The sequence below is a fragment of the Arachis duranensis genome, chromosome 5 (assembly GCF_000817695.3).
Source record: "Arachis duranensis cultivar V14167 chromosome 5, aradu.V14167.gnm2.J7QH, whole genome shotgun sequence".
Lineage (NCBI taxonomy): Eukaryota > Viridiplantae > Streptophyta > Magnoliopsida > Fabales > Fabaceae > Arachis > Arachis duranensis.
The window spans coordinates 98002991-98026755 of NC_029776.3; the positions used below are offsets into that span (position 1 = coordinate 98002991).

Below are 23765 nucleotides of genomic sequence, written 5' to 3' on the forward strand. Positions count from 1 at the left end.
TCTAATGGATCTCAAAAAAATAATAATCTTAATAAAAAAATGACTTATTAACTTCACTAAATGAAACTAATTTAAAAAGTCACTTAACATAAGTAATCAAACGAACCTACTTGACAAAAATATATTATTTTAAACTACAAAACCTAATTCACTTAAAATAATCTAATTGTTATACAAAGTTAACTCCAACAATATAAATTGATTGACTTAACCTTAATAAATCTAAATAAAAACACAAATTTTAAACACAAATTTCTAAAAAATTACAAATTTCAAATTTTAAACTTCAATTCTAAAATTGAAATATTCTAACCGATAAATTAAAAAAATAAAATAGAATTTAAACACAAAATTTAAAATAAAAATTTTAAAAATACAAATTGAAAACTGAAAAAGATTCACACTAACCTGGAGGAGGAACCCGAGGCAGCGATGATAACCCACGAGGTAGCAGCGATGACGACGTCTGGATCTCTGGTTAAAAAAGAAGAGGAAAGCAAAAACTAAGGTGAGAGAGAAGGAAAGAAGAGAGAGTAAAGTTGCAAAAATGAGGGGAAAGAATTTTTGAATTCAAATTTAATTTAATGTTACTATCAGATTTACCAGCAGATAAATCCGACAGTAATGTGCTGGTAGTTGTCCAAAACGCCGCATTTTCTTAATTCACGTTCAGTAAAAAAATCACAAAAAAATAAAACATTCAAAATGTAACAAAAAAAAACATTTAAAATCATTGTAAAAAATTACCTAAAATTATTTTAATTATGGTAAAGAAGAACACATCACTTTCGGATATAAATATATTCAAAACTTAATAAAAGAGAGATATCTAAAATTATTTTAAAAAAATTTAAAATTTAACAAAATGAAACATCCAAAATTATTAAAAAAAGAACATTCGAAAATTAAGAAACATCTAAAACTGTTAAAAAATTATCCAAAATTTAAAAAAAAATAATATCTAAAATATATAACAAAAATGCATCTAAAACCTAAGAAAAAAAACATCCAAAACTAGTAAAAAGAATCATCTAAAACTTAAAAAAAGAAGAAGAGATTCGAAAGAGGAGGATGTGGTGTCGCTAAACGACGAGTTGCAAGAAAAATTGCGGAAACATTGTAGCACGAAGAATTTCAAAGGCAGGAGCGCGTGTCGTGGCGGGAAGGTTTGGAAGGGGAAGGCGCGGCGTCACCGGACGACAAGTTGCAAATGGAAGGCACGACGTCACGCTTTAGATGGGCAGGCGCGATAGAAGTTCCAAAGGGGTTGCTTTTGAATTGTTTTAAATTTTATAATTAGGTTTTCATCTTTTTAAAAAGTGAATTGCTAAGTAACAAAGTTGTTTGCATATCAAGTTGGTAAACATAATTATTTTTTTTTATTTTTCCTCGCAACTTCCCAATGCATCTTGGTGTTGCAAACATAATTGGTTTACAAGAGAATAGGTGGAAGTGAAAAGTCTTATGAAGAGATCAGAGCGAGTTTGACCATATTCATGTTTTATTATTTGGAAGGGAAGAATTTTAGTATTTATAATAGTATAGACGTCAAATTCTGACTACACCATTTATTTTATTTATAATAAACAAAATGAATGATTAAGATTTGGTATTATATAGTATTGATCTAAATTCATATATATGTTAGCCAAATACTTTTTTACATTTTTATTCATATATTAACAAGTTTTTTTTTTTAATGGTATCTCTCAAATTAATATAAGCAATAATTAATTTGTGGTGGATCTGAGATTTATTTTATCTAAAAAAAGTATAGGTAGATAATAAAAATATTAAATAATGTGAATAATAGATATGTCAGATGTTCAATTTAACAAGTATGCAGATGATTATTTTTTTTTTTATTGGATTTATTCATGTAGAGTGTATTCAATTCACTAAGTATGCAGATGGTTATTTTAATGTTAAAATTTAAGAAATAATTTGGAAGTAAAATATTTTTTATTTTATTAAATCAATTCTAAAACTCATTATTTATATTATTTACAAAAATAATTATCTATCTAATAAAATCTATTTAAAAATTTATTACTAATCAACAAATTAATATATATATATATATTAAAATTTAAACTCTTAATAATTTTTTTAAAGAGTCCGTTTAGGTAATGGATGTCAAATAATGTATGATGACTCTGAAGATTTAATTGCGGGGAATTCTTTTCGCACGGATGAGGATGGGGATAGGGAACAAAATTCTTCCGAAGCAGGCGCGGAGATTCGAGCGGGAATCCCCATCCCGTCCCCGCTATTTTTCGAAATTTATGAATTTCTTGAATTATCTTTAATAGTTTATTTCTCATATATGTTTTTTAGTCATTTTTCGCACACACACATATGTAGAAACCCAAAACTCCTAATCTTTATTTGCATAACCCTTCTTCAATTCAGAAATCTCTAACGCTATCCATACTCTATGCAACCACTCTGCAGCCACTCCCTTGCCACCCTTCTCACTGTATCGTCACACCTCACCGTGCCATCACCCTTACTGCGTTGTAATTTCTATTTGCGGCGTTCCTTTTCGTAACTCTGCCGTCGTGTCCATTCTCCTCTCTACTGCCGCATCTCCCATCTCGTCCAGTGCTTTGTCTTTTGGCTCGTCGTTGCGTCTCCATATTGCGTCATTTAGACTTTTTGTATAAAATCTTACAGTTTTTGTATAAGATAGATACTTGCAACTCTATTCATATGAAAATTAATAATTAATTAAAATTATTATGTAGATGAAGAATGGAGTTCCCACAGAAAATAGGACCCCATAAAAAATGGAGATGAGAGACAATATTTTTCACAGCAAAAACTGAAAATAAAAATAAAAAACAAATTTAAAGGTGAAGATGGAAAACAGAGAGACATTTTTCGCTCCGATCCTGCCCCATTAACATCCTTAGGAAGGAAGGAAACCTACTACATACTGTACAAACTACGTGAATCTTTTAGCTTAATATTTAAATAAAAAACATAAAATAGAGTTGTTTATTGGATTATGTTAATTATATCTACAGATAAATGATCATGCTCTCTCATTTATTAAAAGAATTTATTATGGTCTCTCATTTTTGACGTGGCACGTCTCACTTTGCCAAGTAAATTTCATCATAATAAATTAAACATTTGACTACTTTTTCTTTATCAACAAATAATATTTTAATTGTACATTAAAATTAATTATTAAAATATAAAATATATATTAAAAATAAATTAAATTATATATATTTATATATAAATATTTCTTTTGTATTTCCAATTTGATTACTGTGTTATACAGAAGTCAGAGGTCTGATGGGTTCAATGGATGTTTCTGCTGATTTAGGAATGCAAACGAAATAATGCATCTAGTGGTTGTTAATTATGTGTGTTGCCACTATGGTCCCCCAGCATGTTTATGTGACTGCATCATATTTGGAGAACAACAGTAAAGAACTGTATCTGTTTATGGCAAATAGACAAATAATATTTACTATATATGGTTGGAAATATCTAAACATAATAATAATAATAAATAGTGAAATAGAGGGAAGAAAAATAAGAAACACAATTAAATTTGGGTTAAGAAATGCAATATATGAAGCTGTGTTTTTTTATAAGTACCAAACAATAAAATAAAAATACAGAAATACAAAATTATGTTTGATCCATAAAATATTAATATAAATATTGTATTATGGAATAATGTGTCTTTCTTAACAAAAAAATATATAGACATACTAGTAAGAAGCTAAACTTTTTTTTATCCATTTTTTATAATTATAATTATTTATTTTTTGTATGAAAAAAATAGAATAAATTAATTTTTTTATAATTTATCTTTTATATTTAATTTATCATCCAACAAAATACAAAAATACTAATTTTTTTATGTTTTTGCCCTTTATATTATGCTTTTCAGTGTCCTATTTTATTTTATTTTTTTTCAAAACTAATTAAACGTAGTCTAATAAATCGAAAGGGTTCTATAAAAAAAATAAGTAATCTTAAAAATTTATTAGAATAATGTTCAATACATATAAATTCACTTTCTCGATAAAACTCTTCCAGTTTCGTATTCTATCTTAACAATTGTTATTAATAATTCAATACCTTTAAAAAATAATTTTGTAAACCATCCTTTATTTATGATTTGTGATGTTAATTCATGTGAATATTTAAAGCTAAACAACCAGAAGATGAAGTTTATGGCCCACAACATGTGGATTGGATGCAAGCCACTCGTCTTTTCATCCCTCAAACTTGGATCTTCCATGAACATACATAGTTTATTATGGACACTGTTTATCATGTGTTGGAGCTGTTGGCTCTGCTGAGAGAGTGAGAGCAGCAAAGAATTTTTTGAATTTTAATAACAAACAGAGGCATGTGGCCACCTATTTTGATTCCATTTCTTATCTATATATCTGTATATTTATTTTAAATTACTATCAGGGACACCTATTGCAATTGGATTAGAAATTTATAATAATTAATATAGATAGAAGGTGCATGGGGTTTTATTTTAATTTTTTAATGTGATTGATACATTTTACGGTAATGAACAAAATTGAAACAAAAGAATAATAAGAGTTTTTTTAATGTTTTCTTTCTTTTGTCTCCATTGCAAGTTTAACAAATGAGAAGTAGAATAACAAAACAATAATAATATAGGACAGAAGAGTTTTCAAGTTTAATAATGTGCGGGTAGCCTGACTAGCCTCACTTATCACAAATAAACTAAAAAGAGATAAGAAATTAAAAACAAAACTTTATTTAAACAAATAAAAGAAAAAAAAAGTTATTTAAGCATTTGAATCAAGACCGCGGATAGCATATCACATCACAATAAAAGGTCAAATAAAGACAATTCTTTAAGAGAAAGTTTTAGGAGAGTATTTTTATTAAAATTTAGTCCGTATTTAATCATAAAAAATAGAGTATATAATTCTACATTATTAAATATAATTTTATATTATTAAAAATATTAATAATAATTAAAAAATGATTATAAATCACAAAATATGCTAACTTCTAAGCATTATTGATTTTTTAATTATTTAAAACCACAATACATATGAACAATTCAATTACTTCTTACAATGTAATACAGATTTTGAACCAACTTGCTTAGGTTTCAGTTTCCGTATATTTGATAGTTGCAAGTCAAAATTAAGTTTCACTGTATTTGATAATAAGATTATGCTAAGTTACATTTTCAGCATAATCATATTTTAAATTAAAATAAACCAGCCGTAAACCATTAAGTATAAATATCATGACATACACAACTTGATTATGTCACTAAGCTAAATCAACCAAACTATCAAAATTGTATCCTTTATAGTTTTGCTATTTTAATTTCCAGTTGACATTAATTTTTTTTATGGACACAACTACTTTATTCATTAGGATTTTCGGGTAAGATGTATATAATATATACTCCAATATTTATTTCATGTCAATCTGCTTAAGTCTCAATATATATTATGTTAAATCATTTCTAATCTCTCCCTATATAGTCTAGTATAAATTGGCTTGGTATGTTATGGGAATAAAACTATTCTAACCCTATGATTATTTACACAAAAATTTGAACTTAATAATTTCTTAGAAAAAAAAGGAAGAATTGGCAAACCTGATGATGTGCTAAGCGATCATTGGTCACTCATTAATATATAATGTTTTATACAGTATTTGTAGGAGATTAATTTTCATATTTAACAATGTAAAAAGTTTCTTCGGGTTCTAGATATGTTGATTTGTGATTTTGGATACGTAAGTTTTTAGATTCTGGATGTGCTAAAATTTGACATTTTTTTAATGTGCTAATTTGAACATTTGTTCACGTGTAGTTTTAGTATCTTCAATTTATATCTTTATAATTTTACATTAACGTGAAGTATTTGTACATCGGACTATTTTTTATTGATTAAGAATATATAGGTAGTGGTGTGAAAAAAAAAAAGTGAAAAGAATAAATAAATACAATAGATAAAGAAATAAAAATATCCAAGGATGCAGATCGGATTCATGAATTTGCTTTTCAAATTCATTATCTGATCCTATTTTTTACCCAATTTTTTAGATAATTTTTAATATCTAATTCACAAGATTCTGATAAATGAGAATCCAATTTGCAGATTTAATGAACCAAATTCATGTTGTATACTCCTAATTATAAGTAAAATATCTATTTAGAAAATAATGACACAAATTGATTTTTGAAATATTAATAACTCGAATTAGTTACTAAAACTTGTGTTACCAATTTGGCCTTGAAAACTAAAATAATCTATGATCAACATTAGTACTTCATCGAACTCCTGTGTGACTTCATCAATCCTATGATGATGTGGAGTGCCAAGTGACACCCTAACACTTTCAAGTTTCAACAAATAAATAACTCGGTAATGAGTTTCTATTCACTCAAATAAGTACTTGAAGAAGTAAGTCCCATGATTTCTTCTACTAAAAACCTACTTCAACTCGCTACCATTAACAACACCTTCATCCTCCTTTTCTTTCTCACTCAATTCTCATAGTTTCCCTTTAACAACACCAACAAAGAATAGAGTCGATACCCAACAATGGTGCTCCAACACCACCAAAGATGGTCTAAAAGGGCATATTGTTTTAGATAGCCACCTTCAAAAACCAATTTGAATCAATATTACTTAGTTTCAAATAGAAAAATACTTTTAATTTGATAATACAACTAATCTATTAATTCATACGTGTTTTAAACTTAAAATTTTCGAATAAACTTGTTTTTATTTTTAATATTACTCATTCGGTTCCAAGAAAATAAAGAACACAGCACTCTTTAAATAATGATTTGTTATTAGAGATAATAAAAAATTAGATTAAATTTTTCTAAAATAAAAAAAAATTAAAAATAAGAATTTAATCTCTCTTGAATCAAGATAGTAATGCTTTCACATGATAAAAATTTAAAATTCAACAATAATTAACACATTATCTTATCATTTTACAATTCTCTTCACTTTAGAGAATTTTTTTTTCAAAAAATTTAGCAAGGTTTTAGACCTTTTTTATTTTGTACAAAAAAAATGGTTAATTTGAATAGTATTTTAAATCTAACCTATTGATGTAAATATAATGTTTTAATTATCAATGCGTTATAATTCAAATGATATAGTCTTTTCATATTCATCTAAAAGACCTAAAAGATTGTGGGTTTGAGTCTTTCTATTTTTAATAAAAAAAATATAATGTCTCTATTTAAGGATCAGCTATCAAATTGAACATTTTTAAAATTCCATGTAAATGGAAGTAATATTTTTTTATGTTCTATTTTATATATATCTTGTCTTCTATAATAATGTCCCTTTTTATATTTTTTTTCTATTAAAATCATCTTTGACTTTATATTTAGAAGTTTTCAGCGAACCATAAAAATTAAAAAAATATTAAATATATAATATTTTAACCCTTAAACAACTAAAAATAGTGTGAAAAAGAAAATAATAATAAACAAAGAACGGTGGTAAAGTAATCGTTCTCAATTTTGGAAAATTTATGAATAAAGTGACAATTTATGTATAGTTATCTTCATAGTAATTTAATTAATAAACGAAAAGAATTGCATATTTTAAGCATATGATGACGTTGAAAATGAAAGGAAATGTAGAGCGAAAGAGGGGCAGTTGAGTAATTTGACATGTGGAATAAACAGTATAAGAGGCGGGGTGGCTCAGTCGAACAACTTTAGCCGCAAAAGACAGTTTACTATAACACACAGAGTGACACACACAAACACTAACAGTCGCCGGAAAATTCCAACTCCGGCCATCATCTCGGAGCAAAAAGCCTCCTTCTTCCGCGGCTACGTTGCCGAGAGTGAAACTGAATAACAGAAAAGAGAGTGAGTTGGGTGGGTGGGAAAGATTGGGAGGAAGCAGTGCATGATGGGATTTTGCATATGCCCGTTAGAGACTCCTGCAAGGTTGCTTTGGACAACCAGCTTCTTCCGCCATAAGCTCATGATCTTTTAATCCCAACCCATAATCATAATATTCACAACCACCTTCTAATTCAAACTACTACTACTACTATTACTACCTTGAATTCTTAGTTACTTGCTACTACTAAGTTGCTAAGATAATAAGCAAACTCTTAAACACACACACACACATCTTCTTTGTGATCTCTATTTGCTTCTCTTGTCTCTGTCTCTCTCTGAGTCATGGAATCTGGTGGGAGGCTTTTCTTTGATCCATCTGCTTGTAGGGGGAACAACAACATGCTCTTCCTTGGCACTACTGCTGATCTCGCTTTTCGAGGTGACTCTGACTTTCATCTCTCTCTTTCTGTTTTTTTGTAGATCAACTGTGTTGTTGGTTTTTGAATTTTGATGCTTATGATGGAAATTGGAAATGTTCTCAACTTTGAAATGGAAAAAGTTTAAATTTTTGCTTTGGATTTAGGCGGTCAAAGGGCAGATTAACATGAAATTCTGTTTTGGGTTTCGTTAAAAGTAAGCAACTTGATTGTGCATCCAACATGGGTCATGAATTGGAATTTTTCATTATTTTTTCTTTTCTTTGTTATTATGTTACTGTGTTCTTAGAGTTCAGAACTTTAGCTGGTGTTTGAAACTGATAGTAATGCACAAAAGTGAGTTAATTGTTTAGTTTGCGTGTGATTTTGAATTGAAATCATATCAGGAAGGTCGATCCTGAGCATGGATGAAAGCTCAAAGAGGCGACCTTTCTTCAGCTCACCGGATGATCTGTTTGATGATGAGTACTATGAGGAGCAGCTTCCAGAAAAGAAGCGCCGCCTCACTTCCGAACAGGTTCGTTGTTTGATGATTGATTGAACTATGTTTTGGTTGTTTCAGTATGTTGATGCTCTTAGTATAATATGCATCTGATCTTATGTTTCTTTATGATAAGCAGCATATTTTTGTCAACACCATAACCATATATATAGTCTTGGTTTGACATTTGCTTTGAGTTTGGTTTTAAAGAGAAATTCGAAACCATTTCCTTCTTATTGCTACTTAAACCACAACGAAAGAATGAGTTGAATTGCTTGTTCTTGTTATCAATTTACTGATTAACAAGATTGATGGGAAGGATTTTCAGCAAAGCTATTTTGACTTATTCCCTTCAGTTTCGTTGATTTATATTGCTGTGAAAAAAATTATGATATAAGGCAGTGTCATATCATAGCTTGGAAATATTCCTATTGTGACACCACTCTCTGGTTGATTTTTCAGGTCAATCTGTTGGAGAAAAGCTTCGAGGAAGAGAACAAGCTGGAGCCAGAGAGGAAAACCCAGCTGGCGAAGAAGCTGGGGTTGCAGCCGAGGCAGGTGGCAGTGTGGTTCCAGAACCGCAGGGCTCGGTGGAAGACCAAGCAACTTGAAAGGGATTATGATGTTCTCAAGGCTTCCTATGATTCCCTACTTTCAACATATGATTCCATTGTGAAGGAGAATGAAAAGCTCAAATCTGAGGTAACATCTATCATCTATGTTGTTTAAAATTTCATTTAGACCATGTTTGATTAGTGTTTTAGAATAATTAAAATACAAAAAACCTAAAATAATAATAATAAAAAAGAGACATTTCACATTTCTATTGAGACAGATACTATACAAGGCCTTAATCTAAAAAGAAGATAGATTTTGCTATTGAGATTTGATGGGGATTTATGCAATTGGGGGAATGGGTGAAGTGAACACTATAAAGATAACACCTTGCATAAGGGCAATGGAATTTTGGGTGAATAGAAGAATATAGACTATCTGTCAACAGTGAGGTTCCTGTATAGGATAGAATTTAGTGCATTTCCAATCAGAAGTCCATCATCACAGGGAAGCAAATCGACACTTCCACCAATAAGATGATTGGGAGCTTTCTAGAGAGGGCCCTACACATGAGATTCGACACTTACAATAATCACATACTAGCAAAGAAGTAGCATCTGTTCTGAACCCCACCTCATTTGAAAAAGAAGGCCCTTTCAAAGTAGCTATGGCGAATATACCTTTGTAGCCTTCTCACACTATGCTTAAGACTTCCTTTAGTGAAAAGGACCAATGAATTTTGTAAAAGGATTATGTGAACCAGCCAGATAAACTAGTTAACAAGTGGACACTAAACTATGATTCTTAACTGACATATTGACTCTCCAACAGGTGGTATCCTTGAATGAAAAGCTTCAATTGCAAGCTAAAGATATGCCAGGGGAGCCGATATCGGACAACAAAGCCGAACCGCTTCCAGTTGAGATAGCTCAAATCATCAGCATGAAAGTTGAGGATCGGCTGAGCACTGGGAGTGTTGGAAGCGCCGTGGTTGATGAGGGTAGTAGTCCACAGCTTGTTGTTGAGAGTGTTGATTCATACTTGAACCAAGAAGAAGGGGAGGTATTGCGTTGGTGGGGTAATATTATGTTGAATAATGCAGCAGTGCTTTTCTAAGTAGTTGCTTAATGGAAAAGTTTTAAAAAGTATTGTATAATTAAAGTAGATGATGATGGATCATGTGGTCGACAAAGAAAAAGTAAACGTTTGGGTTGGGTGGCTTATATATATTACCCTTTGAAGGGGAGTGCGTTTATAATAAATAAATAAATAGAGTCCAGGTAATATGGTCAGTGGAGTCTTATGTTGTAATTCCATGCTCAAGTATGTTTTGAAGTGAAAACGTATAGCTAATAAACCATAGTTATATGTATTTCCCGTGTAGTATTAATTGTTTACCATTACATTGCTTCGTATTTGTAGTAACTAAAGAGGCGTTTTACTAGGATGTCATGTCAGATGCTCAAATGAACAAATCCAAGCAAATTCGCATACTGTCCAAGGATACGATTACTTTTGCCTGGTTTTGATTTGAGAAATATGGATAATTATGTCATTAACAATAGTGAGAAAGGATACCACTAAATAACAATTAAATACTGTACTTACATAAATCCTTAGTGGATGCATTAACCAACTGTAAGCATTGGATGATAGGCACTTCATGATTCCATGTAAACTTGCGACAGCAAATCAGCACATCACAGTGCTAGAGAACTTGAATAATTTAGTAGCCCTCATACAGATCCTAACATGTCAGAGATTCATGCTACATAACAGATCTATTTTTGTCCCAAAGCTTAGAGATTTGCATCCATGGAAGACACCCAAACCAGGACAATCTGCGCATGGCAGATAACAGATCCAAATGATTGGCAGAGAAGACGCAGAAGCAGCCACTGCTTCATGTGAACGGACCTGCCAGCTGCACATCTACATGTGCAATGCATCTGAATTATTAGCACAGATTAATGCATACAAAGAGACAAATAAGTTGGATCTCATGGCAACATGCATGAATGAATGGGGTTTCACTTTCATACCATTACGAATTGAGAGCTCAAACCGACTTAGGGCCAGGGGTGTTGGACACTGACATCTCTACATGAGGTGCCCCATAACGATGAAGATAGAACTACAGCAAGTAAAACAAAACAAAAGAACTCGCACTAGGCATGCACAATAAGCAGACGGAAAAATGCATTGATTCCAATAATTACCCTGCATTCTAACACATCTGCAGATGCCCAGGAACAAAATCATGGGCATGCGTGTGCAGGACTTTAGTGAGGGGTGAGAGAAAAATATGAAAGAATGAATATTTGCCTACAACTGCTCAAATTAACATATTCTGACTTCTTTCCCATCCTTTTTTTTTCAACTTCTCATCTATTCCTTCTTTACAATAATTCCATGTATACATATATGGATCAGACTCTGCTAGAAAAATGAAAAAGGTAAATGCCACTTCTCGCTATGAAGCAACAAATTGGGCCAGCAGCAGCAGCAGCAGCAGAAAACATTTCAAAATTGGACGCGTCCTCAATTACCTCCTGCTGGTGCCCTCACCACAAGCAGGTAGATCTACAAATTCTGCTTAGCCAAAAACCGGCATCTGGGTTAGCAGGTCAGCTTTACCTATATGTACAAGGATACAAGTGACACCAGCAACTGTGGCTACCGTTTCAATAACCTGAAGTCAGTCCCATGCCATGAGCTCTCTCATCCAAACTCGATATCAGTGGATGATCAATAACACGGCATATAAAAATGACCAGCTTTCTGCTTTTCTCAGCCAAGAAATACAGTAATGATCAACCATCCGGTTCCTTCCTTTTCCGACTTGACTTCCGGCTTGCTTTCAGTTTATCTGCATCAGCATTGGCCGGTGGCTTCTGTTCTGCCGTTGCAGAAGGTTCCGAGCTGTCACCACTTGAATTGGGCATTTTCTCATATATAATAGCTGAATCAAGAGAATATATCCGAAGGGCAAGGGAAGGCAAAGTAGATGATTTGACAGCAGCAGAGAATGATGACCAATACCACCAGTCATTTCTTAAGTACTCTGTCTTAATCATATCCTCAAGTGAAATTGTCGCCTGAACCATCTGGAAAAATGAAAGGAACATCACTTACAAAACAAATAAGTAGCTTGTCTCTAATATACTTGAACTAGAAATTTAGCACTACGTTTCCTAAGGCTAAAACTGTATCTCTGTAAGCTAAGCTGCAAAGCTGAAAATGAGAAATGAAATGTGTTTCGACAATGACTGTTGATATATATATTCTAGAGCCAGAGAAGAAAGACAAACCTGATATATTGTCTCTGCAGATTTAACAAATGCCCGCCATGCCTGCCTTCTGTCTGACTGTGCCTTTGATGGTCTCAAAGCAACCTTTGGGAGAGCAGCATCCATATCCAGTAAACTGATCTTCAGTTGCCTCAAAATATGTGAAGATCTGCCAACTAATGGTCTCAAAGAAGACAATGGGACCACACAGCAGCTATCTACCCCTATATCCAAAGCAGGATTTCGTTCAGAGAGATTTCCATCTCTTTGTTCCAAAGATATTTTATTGGAAATCCCTGCTTTACTAATTTCATTTGAAGCCAAAGACATTCCAGACTTTTTATCACGGCATTTGCCAGCTCCATCAGTGCTTCCCTGAGAAACCTGACATTCTGATGTTAGTGATTCTCCACCACCAATACGATCATTGTTTTGAGCTGAGAATAGCATGAGTGTAGAATCACTAACAAAGGGAGATATGGAAGGAAGAAAGGATGGAATCCCATTTGAACCAATAAGACCTATTTCTCTGACAACTTCCTTGCATGAATCATTTGTCACAAACTTAGAACATATATCTTCGAAGTTAAATGGGCAAGAGGATTCTTCATTTGAAAATTTAATCAATCTTGAGCTAAGCTTAGAAGAAACATTGGTTGCAGCCGCAGTTCCAGCTGTATCTGCATCACCTCTGAATATTTCCCGAGAGGAATCACATTTTGTGTTCCCTCTTCCTTTAGAAGATAAATTATCATCCCTATTCTTCTCCAAGGCTGGAAGACCTGCATTGCATTTCCCATCAATGTGTTCAACCAGCTCACCATCACTTGAAACAGTTTTGTGGCAAGACATGCAGTGCTTCCTAGATGGCCATATTGGTTCTAGGCATTCACACCTATACAACTTTTCATCATTATTTACTCTGGCATTTTTACTTCGCTTCTTCAACACTTCAGTGCCATCCCACTCAAAGAATGGACCATAATTCTTTTCCAGCAAAGATGTCGCCTTTGTAACCAGAGAATTGGATGCTGTTTTCTCCTTATTTCTTAGTATAGGAAAATTCCCTTGTTCCTCAACCTGACCTTCATTCGGTGAATTATGAAACTCTTGAGCTCTTGATTTTGGCCACATCATAATAGAATCTTTCAGTTCTTTTTCTTTAGGGTCATTGTCCTTCAGCCAACTTAAAAGCTCTTCTATTTCTGCATCAGTTTCATAAGCAACCCATGAAGAACTAATGCCTGAACCATCACTTGGTGGAGACATTAAACAAGAGGAGTCCTTCTGCAACCCTATGATCTTATAGTTATCCTTGTCGGATAATACATTATGCTGCAGGGAAGAAAACTTGTCAACAGAATCTCTGCCAACTGCCATTTGTCTTCCATACAGAACTGCAGCACTTGCATCAACGACTAAACGACCTCTGCCTACAGCTGACGCATAATACAGGCGACCAATGGAGTCAATTCCCAAAAATTCCCGACGAATGGAAAGTTTCAGAAGCTTTGATCCGACATCAGCTATGGAGTCTTCTAATCGTGAAATATCACTCTTGATGGCATTGATCTCAAGGCGATACGGTTCTGACTCATCAACAGTAGATATGTCATTCACGTCACATTTCTGGTGATTACCCTGGATATGAGCTGCTCCACTAGTACCATTTTGTTCATGAGGCATATGACTTGGTGATGGAAAAGATTTTGTGGATTTATCCATACACTGGGATGCCACAGCCGCAGAGACATTCCTAAGTTGTCCTTCTACATCTATGGAGTTCAAGTGTTTGTTTTCAGAATCTGAATTTATCACAGATACACTTTTGTCAACACCATTGAGCCTATGCTTCTCGTTAGTAACCTCTTCTGACTGCAAACTATCAACAGATACCCCAAAATTATTAGGATTGTCAATTACATTATGTGGCTGCACCAGACATTTACCCGTACTTGAGAGTGCAGCTGTGACCCCTTCCTTGAAACCAACTTCTCCAGTGGTATTTGGCATGCATGTAACAACTTTTGCAGCCTTTGAGGATAAGATATCTTCTTTAGTTTTCAGGTTTTTCCATTCTGTGGAGAGAGAACGCAATTTCTGATGTAACTCAGCAGATAAATCTGCACATTGCTCAAGGTGCTGCCGTATCAGGGAAGAGTTAAGCAACTCATCGCACAAAAACTTAAGAAGGGAAGTTCTCTGCAAACATTAAAATATAAGTTAAGGGAAACAATAGCACAGTCATAGAAATATGCCATCACAAAACAGCTTGCAAAGAACATCAGTTTAAACCAAGAAATAACAGTAGTCAACTTTAACAAGCATAAAACGTAATATTTCAAAATCAGAATGCATCTTTAAAAGGCAGAAATCATTTTCTGATACAAGAGAACGAGCTCTATCAAGGAAATCAAGCAAGAAATGTAAATCAGCAATCACAAGAATCAAGGCAGCATATCATCAATGCAAAAAGAATCAAATTAATATCATTCCTTTGATAAATGGGCAATGGTAGCATATACCACAACTCTTCAATAACTATGAAAGAAACCCTTTTCACCGCAAAGGATGACATATCAAATATCAAGTAATATATAATCCAGGAAAAAAATTAAAAATAAAAGAAAAGTAGAAACATGAAACAAAAGGCAAAATAAATGTACAAATCAACAAACCTCGCCCACACTGTACTCCCAGTATTCTTTTTCTTCCATTACAGCAGATAAATGAGTTAGCACATCCAAGTAAAGAGAATGAACTTCTCCCTGGAACTTCTTACTTTGACGCTTGCCAATAATCTGTGCATGATTTGTAACATCTTGAGTGGCATGCTTACCATTGACACAAGAAGGGCAGTACCAGTTTCCTTCAGGGATCCTTGCAAGTGGAGGATTCAGACAATATGTATGATACTCAGCATCACAAGTATCACATAGTAAGACACTATCATCATCCCTATCAATCCCACATACTTTACAGACTCCCTCATCCCAAGGAGCTTTAGGAATCTCACTTGTTGATGCAATAAAATCTTCAACTTCTTTTCTCATTTCTGCATTCAAGCATCCCACCTTCGAATACTCCACAAATTTTTCAAAATAGGTGACAACCTGTACCCAGAAATGATTCAAATGCTTTAGTAGAGAAAGCACAATTACATATATATTAATGTATCCACATACACAAAGGCTACCAACCTCCTCATCATACAATGATTTGAAATTCTGGGATAATTTTTCAGCCAGTTCAACTAAATCAGGTTGATCCCCAAAAGCAACACGAACATTGTTCCAAAGCTGCACAGCAAATCCAGAACTTACAGTTTAGTGCCCACAAAAAAAACAGCCTTCTCTCATTAAGTGAGGTCGGCTACGTCGATCACGAGGTCATACTATCTATTCTAATGTAATTCATAATCACTTCAGAATCATTAATTCTTAAATCTTCTAATGTAATTCATAATCACTTCAGAATCACTAATTCTTAAATCCTTTTTAATAGTTTCACCTATTGATCTACTCTCCTTACTAAGGTCTCCAGTATGGAGAGTACATCCAGATTTCTATAGCTAGAAGCACAGGAAAACCTGAGAAAACCATAGGTAAAAATGTATGTAAGAAAGTTGTCAACATCTTGAGTGACTTGAGAATCTTTTAGACAGCACATGAAGATAATAGTTGGAAGATTTGAGGAAATATATGATGATCCCTGATGAGCCATGGAATCAAACAGTGAAAAAGTTCCCAAAAATAGGTAGAACAAGAATAATTTGCAGGGCATGCTATTTAATAGTATTCAGATTAACAAAAATGCATGTCAGTGAAGTGTGAAAATGCAGATGCCAAACCATTTTAAGAAGAAAAATCTTACTCAATCTGCTATCAACAGAATCTTTTCATTTGTATTATGAGCTGCAAATGATCACTTCCCCTAAAAACCCTATGTCATATAATGGCCAGAGTTTTGGTGTACTAAGGACATTAAATGCTTGTGTAATATTATATTATAATAAGAAACAGGGAGGAAATAGTATGACAAATAACAAAACTAAAATACATATCAAAGAACATTGGAAAGCCTATGAGAATGAAAGACATTCGGAAGACAGTTGGTTAAAGCAATCTAGGTTTGACACAACACAGACCTCATGAACATCCTCAAGAAAAGCTTCATGAGATCCCCCATAAGCTCCAGCAGCCAACCTTAGGTCGATAGTGCGGAAGTCAAGAGGACGGGCCACCATAGCTGGAGATCCAAGAAGCCCCTCATCATCATTATCAGAAGAATTGATTAACTTTCTACCCAGCAAATTGCAGAAAACCTTTGAATCATCAGCAGCCGCAGCACGGCGTAATACAATGCGGCATTGTTTCATGATAATGTCAGAAATTGACAAAACAATCTTTTTCTTCCTTCCTTCATTAGGGTTCTGCTGCACTCCTCCACGAAACAGATCACTTAACAGTTGAAGAACTGCTTTCTGTTTTTGAACAGTAAGAATACTCAATTCAGGATTAAGCTCCATAAATCACACCGAAATAAAAACAAAATGAAAATAACAGAGCTATCAGTGTCATCTATAAAGATTAGAGAACAAGAAGCCATTTATTTTTGCCATATACAGCCATATAAGAAATGTAAGAATACGGTTGCTCTAAGCAGAATTTCAGAGAACATAATTTTCAAAAACATGTATTGTATATTGGCATAGGTGACAATAAGAGTTAAGGTACATAACATCGTTTTTCATGTACATCTGGAATAAAAGCTACAGAAATGATAAATGATCATATCCGAAGTTGCCACCTGCAGTGGAAAAAGCCAAATGTATATACTACTCTCTACCTTGTTGCCAATATGGACACTATAGGTGGATTTGTTTGATATGTTCAAATAACATCTCTCTAAAAAACATAAACTTTAGATGGATTGGATATTGCTATAGATATCAATGAACTGAATGTTAGAACATTGAATACAGGAAAATCTGTGGTCCAACCATTGCACGAGTGCTACTAGTAGTTTTCTGGACCATTGGAATATTGGATTCTATTTAAAAAATTTTGGGAAGATATCTGATCCATAGTGGAAAGGAAAACACAAAAGAAGGGAAGAAAAAGAAAAAGACATTGCAAAGCTACCAGTTATATTGTGAAACAAAACAAGTGGTTGTACCATGAGTATTGCCATTTCCACTTGTGTCAAGAAATTAAATATAGCAAAGGATAAAACAGAATAACACCTTCGTTGGTCCAGATGCATTGCCCTTGTATACTTCCTTGCTAATGGAACGCTCAAGTATTTCTCTCGCCCACTCCGGAGGATTCATTTCCAGAGCATCATAGACGCACTTTCTGATTCGGGTTCCGACATTTGTTGGCAACTTTCTGACAGGTTCTAGCTTCTGTGCCCATTCAGGAAGAATACCATCACTCCCCAATTTTTTTTCAGAAGGATCATTTGCATCGGACTCATCATCTTCCATGGTTAGCACATCATTCTCTTTGCTCAAAGAACCAAATATTTTCTTTGTAGCCTCAGCAAGCAACTGCAACCCCCCAAAACAAAAACAAATAAACAAAAAAAACTTTTAAGAACTCCTTTCAGTTTGACTATGTATTTTAAAACCAGAAACATTTGATCTTCTATTTGATAAAGGCTAACCATATTGTAGACAGGTTTAACACTTTAACTAGCAGCAAATCTTGCATGACAAAAAGACCATAATCCTAAAAGTAATTCAGCTCTGAGATGGAAAGAGCTCTCAAGCCACAATAAAGCTAAAACAAAGGAATAAAGCTATCAAAATGACCATCCTAAATGCTTCCAGATCAACAATGCAATATGCATTTTCTAGCTTAGTTTAACTGCAAACTAAAAAGGCCTCTCCATGGCCCCTAAAATAAATCATCTTTGACTTCCTTTTGTGTTCTAAGCCATGTCCTTCTGCTAACACCAAAATAAATGAAAGTACTTGTGTACAGTGTACACAACTCAGAAGTGGCAAGATAAATCCATATAGAAACCCCCCATAAAGAAAATGAATATCTTATCACAAAAGCCAAAATGAAATGCAAATCATCAAGCATTGCCTAAGACACAAGCCATGCTCACCAGTGCATCTGCTTCCATCCCAGCCACACCAGAAAGGGAACCACAAAGCAAGCCACCATCACCTCGTAAACAACGAAACACTTTACCACTTTCACGAGCAGTAATTTCTGCTGAGTCAAGGTTCCCATCCATTGATAAGACAGCCAAGATATATCGACGAGCTAATTCTGGCCATGTTAATTCATTAATAGGAAGCATATTGAGCTTTGTACGTTTGGCAGGAATAGCACTGTCTATATCTTTCCTTCTTCCACGTCTTGTTTTAGGCTCTCCAGGTTCGAAATTTGGATCCACCAGGGCAGCCACCTTTGATTGCAGTTCACCAACTAGCACTCTTAGCAATGAATTATGGGCCTTTGTCAAGGCTACACCAAAGCATCGAGCGTAAGTTAAAGATGCAAGCTTAACTTGGGCTGCCTCTTTCATTGCTTCTGTTTCCATTTGAATAAAGGCATGAGAACTTTCTTTGTATCTTGATGGGCCAGCGTCACAACTTGGGGACAGAGTTGGTCTACAATCATCATCAGTGCCTTGCGAACTCAAAACCTGACCGGCATCAATGTCCCTCTCAGATTTCTCATTCAAATCCAATTCATCAAACCATGGGTTGATAAGTTCCTTCTCTAGCTCATCTAGCGACAACGGCTCTTTCAAGTCCAGAATTTCATCAAATCGGTCTAAAAGCTCCCAAACCTGAAAGTTAAAAGAAAAAAAGTTGAGCCCGTGTCAAAACATGTATCTTATAGACAAATAATAAAAATGGTAGTAAAATAAAGATATATTCAGTTGCACTATGAATACCTGAAGAATGTCACCAATAAGTTCACTAGGAACTCTAGAACATAACGACTTCCCAGGAGGTGGATAACGATCTTCCCTGACACTTCTTTCAGTCAGTCCCACTTTTCTGGGCTTCTTGTACGAACCTTGAACTGCTTCATTTTCATCCTGATATTGTGATCCACCTCTCCATTCAACCACTAGGAAACCATTCTCAACTGTTGGCAATGATGAGCTATTACTCCGACTGCTTAGAAGTTCATACTTCAGAGACTCTTTAACACCCGGAAGCTGTTCCAATACTTCTTGCACAAATTCTACATCTAATCCAAATCTATCTTGCTCCAGCCAGTTTCCTAAAACCTCAGAGAGACCTTTTAGATCATTGTCTGCATAAGTTACATCCGGAACGCTAACTGAACATAGTGAACCACAAAATTTATCCAACAAAGAAAAGTGTGCATCACTTTTTTTACTATTTGTGTCCCATTTGTGTAAGCACGGTTCATCTTCAATATGTTTACAATAGAACTTAAGGCTTCCTTTCTGCTTGCAGATATCATTGCAAGCATTTACTACCTTCTGAGAAATAACTCTCCAAGCCGCAGATGATGACCTCTCTTCCACCAAAATTTCACCAATTCCATCAATCAATCCTGAGTCTTGGGATATTGAATCTCCAGCACATGTTTCATTTGAGAAACTTGCAATACAATTAATGACATCATTTTCCGTTGGCACACAAGGATCTGAAAGAATCATCTGGATACTTTCATGAACATCGTAATCCATGCTATCATCAGTCTTTCTCTCACCATTATTTTTATTCAAAAACTGACAGAGATTTGACATTGATAGGACAGTTGACCCAACTGGAACAGGAAACTCAGAACAAGAGCACCTTTTTATCCTAAATATAGGTCCAGAATCACCACCCTCTAAAACTTCACATGTAAAAAGAGAACCAGTAATCTTATCATGCCAACAAGATTTATAACCTATGGGACAGACAAGGTGAACATCAAAATATGTAGGTCTATCATCAACTTTTCCCAAAGAAAGAACAAAAAAATCGCCGAACCGTAGAGGAAGTCTATCCTGAAATATAAAACACCATATAGTCAGGCTTGAAAACTTACTTTCAACTTCATTATAACAATTCCCAAAATTATGTACTAGCATGGGGAAATATAAGAAACCAGATCTACTAAGAAATAAGAGGAGATTACTTACGGCAGATTGCAGACAACCTGAATGACAATCCTCTTTTCTTGCAATTTCTGAGGCTTTGTGGACATGCCCATGATCACCAGTACATTCCACAGTTAAAGCATCTGATGGAGAATCCCTACAGTAACTATTGATCAAGGTTCCTAATTTTTCTGCAAAACCATTGGATAGATTCCTTGTTGACTTTCTTTTTCTGGATAGATGAGTTCCACCTAATGAAGCAAGAGACCTATCATTTCTAACTTCGGATTCCATAGAGTTGTAGCCAGATGTTAGCCCCAAATAACAAGCTACTTCATACACAGAATCAAAAATTTTCCCATCAGGAGCACAGTAAACTGCATACAGTTCAGAACTGTTCATGGATTGCCTAAATTCCACTCGCCAACCTTCCTCTAGCACACCACGCCTTTCAGATATGAAGTCTCTAAGAGCCTGCAAAAATATCTCATTTGGACTCCGAGATGGGATTCTAATAGCTATATTACTATTACAATTACTATGAATTCCAATAGGAAAATCTGTATATACCTCCTCAAAGCATCTAGTCATTGATTGGGTATGATTCAGTATATCCTCAAAACCCACTCTAACAGCATGTGTTACAACTCCCGATGCCTTTTGGAAGCCAAAAGTGTTCCCATTGTAGTAGTTTGAACATGTCACTGGGGCACCAAATGGATTGGCACCAAAAGAATTATCACCCAGAGTGTGCTTTCTAAAATCAAAAATAAATGTAAACAGTAACCAATTGCAACTGGGATTCCGGAAAATTCATTATGCTAAATTAAAATACACGAATTCAATAAGTAAGAAGGTTCAGCAATAAAAAGAGATGTACCATACAAATTCAACACCTACCAACCAAGTTTGAACAAAAGCTTTCAGTGTTCAAACTTCAAATAAACATTATTACATTAACATGTCAATTGATGAATCTCAAAACTCAAATAATATGCTGCTTAGACTAAATTTTAATTCATCAGAATATGCTGAAATTAATTGAGATTTGACATTTACAATCTACTATTTGGAAACCAGAAACTTGAAGAACAGTGATACATAGCTCATATTTAATGCCTACCTTACGCAATTTTAACAGGCGAATGCGCTAAGCGTGCTCATAATCAAAAAACCTTTTGTTAGATTGACAAAGAAAGACGGTTTGGATATGCTGATGCTGTGATGCATGCATCATCAAGTGCCAGGGAATTACATGAAATTCCATGCATAATGATTATGGTTCACATGGATAGATTCCTACAGAGCTTAAATCTCTTTTCATTAACACATGAACAAAAATACTTTGTAAAACTCATTGTACCGACAAACAATACACCAAAGAGTGGAGAAGAGAAACATAAGAGCATTTCATTTGTGCATTTCCTAACCTAATTTACAATAAAATGATACTAGTAATAATAGCAAGCTTCAAATCTTGCTTTTCTAATATCATGTCCTTATACTAAGGTTGCAAAAAATGCCACCAAATGATTCTTGGTAAACAAATGCTGAAAAAGCTATGGCAGCAATATAATTGTAACAGGAATCATATTAGCAAACTGTGTCCCAGTTTCAACACTATATGAAAACGACTTTCCTCAGTGCAACAACGCGCCATTAAAGCACCTAACTACATTAGCTCTAACAGCCTAAAATTTCTTAATCTCAGAATAAACGATAAACTATCCTACTTGTTTCCAAGCGTACTGAAATTAAGTAAAAGGATTAAAACTTGCCGCATAAACTGCATTGGAAGAACAACGCCTAACTAAAACTAGGGTTATAACAGCTCACGCATATATAACAAGAAAAAAGCTAGAGTTTTTTTTTTTAACACATACCTCGAATCCTGTAACTCCTCGCCAGCACCTTCTCCGTCAGCATCACTGGGCGGCGAGGCATTGATATCCAGGAGCTGCTTGGACTTGACGCCGAGCGGCCACCTCTTGCTCCTCACTCCGCCGACGACACACTCACTGCAGAGCCACTCATCAAGGATCGCCGCCTGGCGGGTCCCGCGAAACCCAGCACATGCGATGTGGAACACGCGCTCACAGCCGTCGCAGACGACAACACCGGCGGCACCAGGCGGCTTAGAGCATGTGGCACAGGGAGCAGAGCCGCGGGGTAGCGAGGCGGGAGCTCCTGGTAGCGGCGCGGGGTTCTCGTGATAGGCGCGGACGATGTCGACGGCGGAGTCCGGTGGCGGCGGTAGGGTTTCGGCGTGGTTGGAAGAAGGTGAAGCTGCGGCGTAAGGGATCTCGTTGAGGTCGATTTCAAGGCCGGAGGAGCGGGAGTCTTGAGGCTGCGGAGCGGTGGTGCGGTCGCCGGCGGAACCGGAATCTGTGAGTTCCATGATCATCGGAGAGCGGGTAGCAGTGAGTCAGAAGGCGGCGAGTTAGGGTTTTTCAGTTGTACCATTGTGCGATTCGACAGGTTGAAAAGATTGTGAAGCGAAGCTAAGCGAGTTCGCGGATCGAAGAGGAACTGAAAGAGATTGAAGAGAGAGAAAGAGAGAGAGAGAGAATGAGGAAAAGAGAAAGACAGGGATGGGACCGTATCCGTATCAGAGCGTAAACTCGTAAATCTCTTTCTCTGTTTCCTTCTTCTCTTTTGCTTTTTTTTTCTTTTTTTAATTTTTTCCTTCTTTTTAAATTTTAGCAACTCTTTTTCCTTATTTCTTTTGTTTTGTTTGTTGGAAGTGCCAAGTCGCGAAGTGAAGTGAGCAAATATTAGTTAGTAGTACTCGAACTCAGTAGTCAGTAGGAGGGATGGCAATTGGTTGCGCGCCGATTAGTATATTATATTTATATTTAATATTTTTATTATTTATTCTACCAGCTGATTCAAGTTTCTGTCCTTATCAATTATTTTAAAAAAATTTATCTAAATAATTCTAAGTTTGGCATTAATAACAATAAAATTAATTTAACCTCAATTTATAATTAATTCATCGAAATTATAGAATATGTCTATTTATTAGATATGTCATATTTATATAGATTATTAAATTT

At 34.6% G+C, this 23765-nt stretch overlaps 2 protein-coding genes across 3 annotated transcripts; one reads left to right on the forward strand and one right to left on the reverse strand.

The window, feature by feature from the left end:
• The first annotated feature begins 7714 nt into the window (after positions 1 to 7714).
• LOC107490747 (homeobox-leucine zipper protein HAT5) lies at positions 7715 to 10447 on the forward strand. Its single transcript, XM_016111551.3, has 4 exons — positions 7715 to 8297; positions 8682 to 8812; positions 9239 to 9478; positions 10163 to 10447. Exons 1-4 carry the CDS (start codon positions 8201 to 8203, stop codon positions 10445 to 10447), a joined length of 753 nt encoding a protein of 250 aa, XP_015967037.1. The 5' UTR covers positions 7715 to 8200.
• LOC107490797 (methyl-CpG-binding domain-containing protein 9) lies at positions 10380 to 23387 on the reverse strand. Of its 2 annotated transcripts, XR_008009527.1 has the most exons (12): positions 22593 to 23387; positions 21280 to 21466; positions 20752 to 21183; positions 19540 to 20616; positions 18739 to 19431; positions 17867 to 18172; positions 16769 to 17104; positions 15822 to 15920; positions 15300 to 15734; positions 12643 to 14823; positions 11374 to 12438; positions 10380 to 11263 (listed from the first exon to the last, which is right to left on the reverse strand). XR_008009527.1 is itself a non-coding variant. In XM_021143320.2 (11 exons), the coding sequence occupies exons 1-11, from the start codon at positions 23111 to 23113 to the stop codon at positions 12145 to 12147; spliced, it is 6561 nt and encodes a 2186-aa protein (XP_020998979.1). In that variant the 5' UTR covers positions 23114 to 23387; the 3' UTR covers positions 11343 to 12144. The 2 variants fall into 2 exon arrangements, 1 of the variants encoding a protein (XP_020998979.1); XM_021143320.2 differs by lacking the exon at positions 10380 to 11263 and having other exon boundaries at positions 11343 to 12438.
• Positions 23388 to 23765: the final 378 nt, after the last annotated feature.